The 3237-nt window shown below is 38.8% G+C and overlaps 1 protein-coding gene across 1 annotated transcript; it reads right to left on the bottom strand.

Moving 5' to 3' along the window:
- Positions 1–2099: 2099 nt before the first annotated feature.
- On the bottom strand, positions 2100–2307 carry LOC105820167 (6.8 kDa mitochondrial proteolipid). The gene has a single exon (XM_012656593.1). The coding sequence runs from the start codon at positions 2274–2276 to the stop codon at positions 2100–2102; it is 177 nt and encodes a 58-aa protein (XP_012512047.1). The 5' UTR covers positions 2277–2307.
- Positions 2308–3237: the final 930 nt, after the last annotated feature.

The following is a 3237-nucleotide window of genomic DNA, read 5'->3' as shown; positions in this document are numbered from 1 at the left end:
CCGCCATATTTGGTGTTTCTGATGGTTTGCTATCCGGTATTTCCTGTTTTGTTATGTTTTTGTGTTTGGCTGACTACATTGTTCCCATTCTAGCACCTAGAATTTTTGACATCGATAATGGACCACCAAACAACAGCAAAGATTCCATTAAATCTGCAGCGTAGTAAAAATTCGACGCAGAGCTGTGGGCTGATGGAAACGCCTCTTTGCACAAAAAGAAGAAAAGCCTAAAATGTACTTCATGCCCATGATCTTGCTGCGGTTGCTTAGGTGGGCCAACAAGTCCAGAATCTGCTTCTCACCTACCTGATAGTGACTTTCTTAGTGTTGCTTCCCGGACTTAACCAACATGGAATCATTTCGAAGTATCTTGGAATGGCCAAAAGGGACATAAACAAGCTTCTCAAACAATAAGGAAAGAAAAATGAATAATTCATCTGCTTTATTCAATGTGATTAATTGAATGTTCATTGTCCCTGGGAACAGTTTCTACTATACTGTTTGGAAACTAAAGTGTTAAAGAAGTAGCTCTTTGTTCTCTGTCACTCTGCCCACAGTTAATAGAAATTCAGATACACCAAATATGGCTTTGTGCATAGTATCTTCATGTCAAGTATAATTGGGTCCATTCTCATCAGTTGGCCTTGTATGGAAAACTCATTATTGAGTATGACTTATTTTGATTTTTCTCACCCAGTGTTAATTGAATTCTTACTTTTAGGCAACTTCCTTTGAAATAATATGGTGGTGAACTTTACCCTTTAGTATAATGAAAGTGACTTTGGATAATTGTTGGAGTTGATCTTTGCTTTAGCTAGGTACACGGTCATGGTCTGTGGCTATAGGAAGCTGGTTCTACTGTCTGCTTTCACAATCTGCTTAAAAAACTGTCTGATTTCAGAAATACAGAGACCAAGTTTACCACTTCTGATGAAGAGACTGATTAAGAATCATTCCTCATTTTGTTTCTTTGCTGTGGGAGAAGAATGCCCATGGAATAAGTTGAAACTAATTCCATGCCCTAGTGTGTGTAGGTTTTTCCCTTGTGCAAAACTTAGAAATTTGTAGGAAATATTGGTCTTTTCTCCCAAATGAGGAAAATCTGACAGGTTGAGAGCTCTTGTCCCCCTGCACTAAGACTTCAAGTTAGTAAATACGTAAAGGCTTTTTAATAGCAGACTTCCAAAAGATTATATTTAGCATTTTTTAGCATACTTTTATTTTCATGTTTTCAGCTGACTTTAGCTATATGTACAGTAGGTTAAGACTCTTGTCTATGGCCTTTACTCCAAAACTAGCTAGCAAAGGCCAAAAGTCTTTTCTGTTTAGTCAAGATTCATTTCAGTAGGAAATAATCTTACCTAATTTTGGAGAGCAGAATAAGCCTTTAAAGGTAATCCTCAAAATTCTCATTTTATGGTAATTACTTGGCCATTTCAGTCCCCATAGGTTTGGCATAGGAGATAGTGACTACACTGGGTCTGACTTTTTTCCTAAATATTTATCTGAAAAAAGCAAGGACTGTTGGTGAGAGCAGACTTGAGGTGATGATAGTTGGCTTCTGGTCTACTTAGATTTTGTAACTCCTTGGAAAGGTTCTTATAATCATTCTTTCCTTCTCAGTAGCTAGAAATTTAGAGTAGTTGAAATCTGTAGGAACGAACCTCTGAGTGCCAAAAATGTGACATATTTGGGAACAATTCTTTTTTGTTTTGTTTTCACGCTTAACAAACATTTATTGAGCAGCAGAATATGAATTTCTAGATCCTGATCACCAACTCTGGTGACAATTGAGATATTTACCCTTCAGTTCCTTGGGCTTCTAACCATCAACGGCTCAGTAAGATTCTGATTTCATCTGAAATTCACCTGCATTACAAATGATCTACTCAGAGTAGGCCTGGCACACAGGAGGGAGCTGAGTGGGGACACACTGAAAGCAGTCCCAGGTGTGGTACATCTCACAGACACATTTATTCCTGCCAAAGTAGACGGCACTTATGCAAGTGTCCAGGGATGTTCCACGTTCCCACCTAACATAGTTGCTGAGATCTACAGGCAGACTGACGTTCCCTCTTGTGCACTCCAAGGGAGGCTGGTTAGTGATGACCATGAGCAGGTGCAGGAGCTTTCAAAGCTTTACTTCTTTCATCTGCACTCCTGATTTTATAAACAATAAAGCTCATCAAGCCCATTCCGATCCAGATCTCCTGGTAAACTTGGGTATAGTAGGGTTTCATGGGGACCCACACAATTTTAATAATGCTTTGAAGCATTTCGGCGCCAGACCAACGGCTCGGGCCGTAGCACAGACCCATGGCCAACGTCCCTTTGGGAACAATTCTTAAACTGATTAGTTGTAATACAGTTTTGTGACTCTATTGCACTGATGCTGTGGTATATCTGTCCCTGTTAAGTGTTATTTTCTCCCCCTTTAATATTTCTGTAAATGGTGGTACCCATTGTAGCATGTGTTTGATTTTTTTTAATGTTTCATGTGAAAACAACCTTAATTTTACATTTGTTTCTTCGTTCTAAATAAGCCCATCTTCCTACTCAGATTTTTTGTATGTATACATGTTCTACTGAATTCTACTGCTTTTGCAGTTTTAATACTAGGTTATTTCTTCTACTTTGTTTTATATAAAAGGGAAAAATTGAAAAAGCTGGGAAAAAAATTACATGCAGCAAAATTGATAGATGTGAAATGAGAAATAGACAAATCTGCAATTACAGTCAGATATTTCTATACTCCTCTTTCAATAATTAATGGAACAAGTACACTAAAAAATTCACTTTTAATCTAAGAATATGGAAGGACATATTCTAGGCCAGGCACGGTGGCTTGTACCTATAATCCTAGCACTTTGGGAGGTCGAGACAGGAGGATTGCTTGAGTCTAGGAGTTCAAGACTAGCCTGAGCAACATAAAGAGACCCTGACTCTACAAAAAATAGAAAAAATTAGCCAGGTGCACAAGTACGCACTGTAGTTCCCACTACTTGGGAGACTGAGGCAGGAGGATTGCTTGAGCCCAAGAGTTTGAGGTTGCTGTGAGCTATGATGAGGCCACTGCACTCTAGTCCAGGCAACAGAGTGAGACCTTGCCTTGGAAAAAAAAAGAAAAAGGACATATTATTCTATAAGGCTATAAGGTGTTGGAGCTTAGATACTAATGCCCTAAAATGTGGTGCTTTGTACAAACTTAACTGAAAAGTTCTCTCTGACCTCTCCCCC

This window comes from Propithecus coquereli, unplaced genomic scaffold, assembly GCF_000956105.1.
Source record: "Propithecus coquereli isolate 6110/MARCELLA unplaced genomic scaffold, Pcoq_1.0 Scaffold51, whole genome shotgun sequence".
NCBI lineage: Eukaryota > Metazoa > Chordata > Mammalia > Primates > Indriidae > Propithecus > Propithecus coquereli.
Note: the sequence above shows the minus strand (reverse complement) of the source record. Positions and strands in the feature narration are given on the sequence as shown.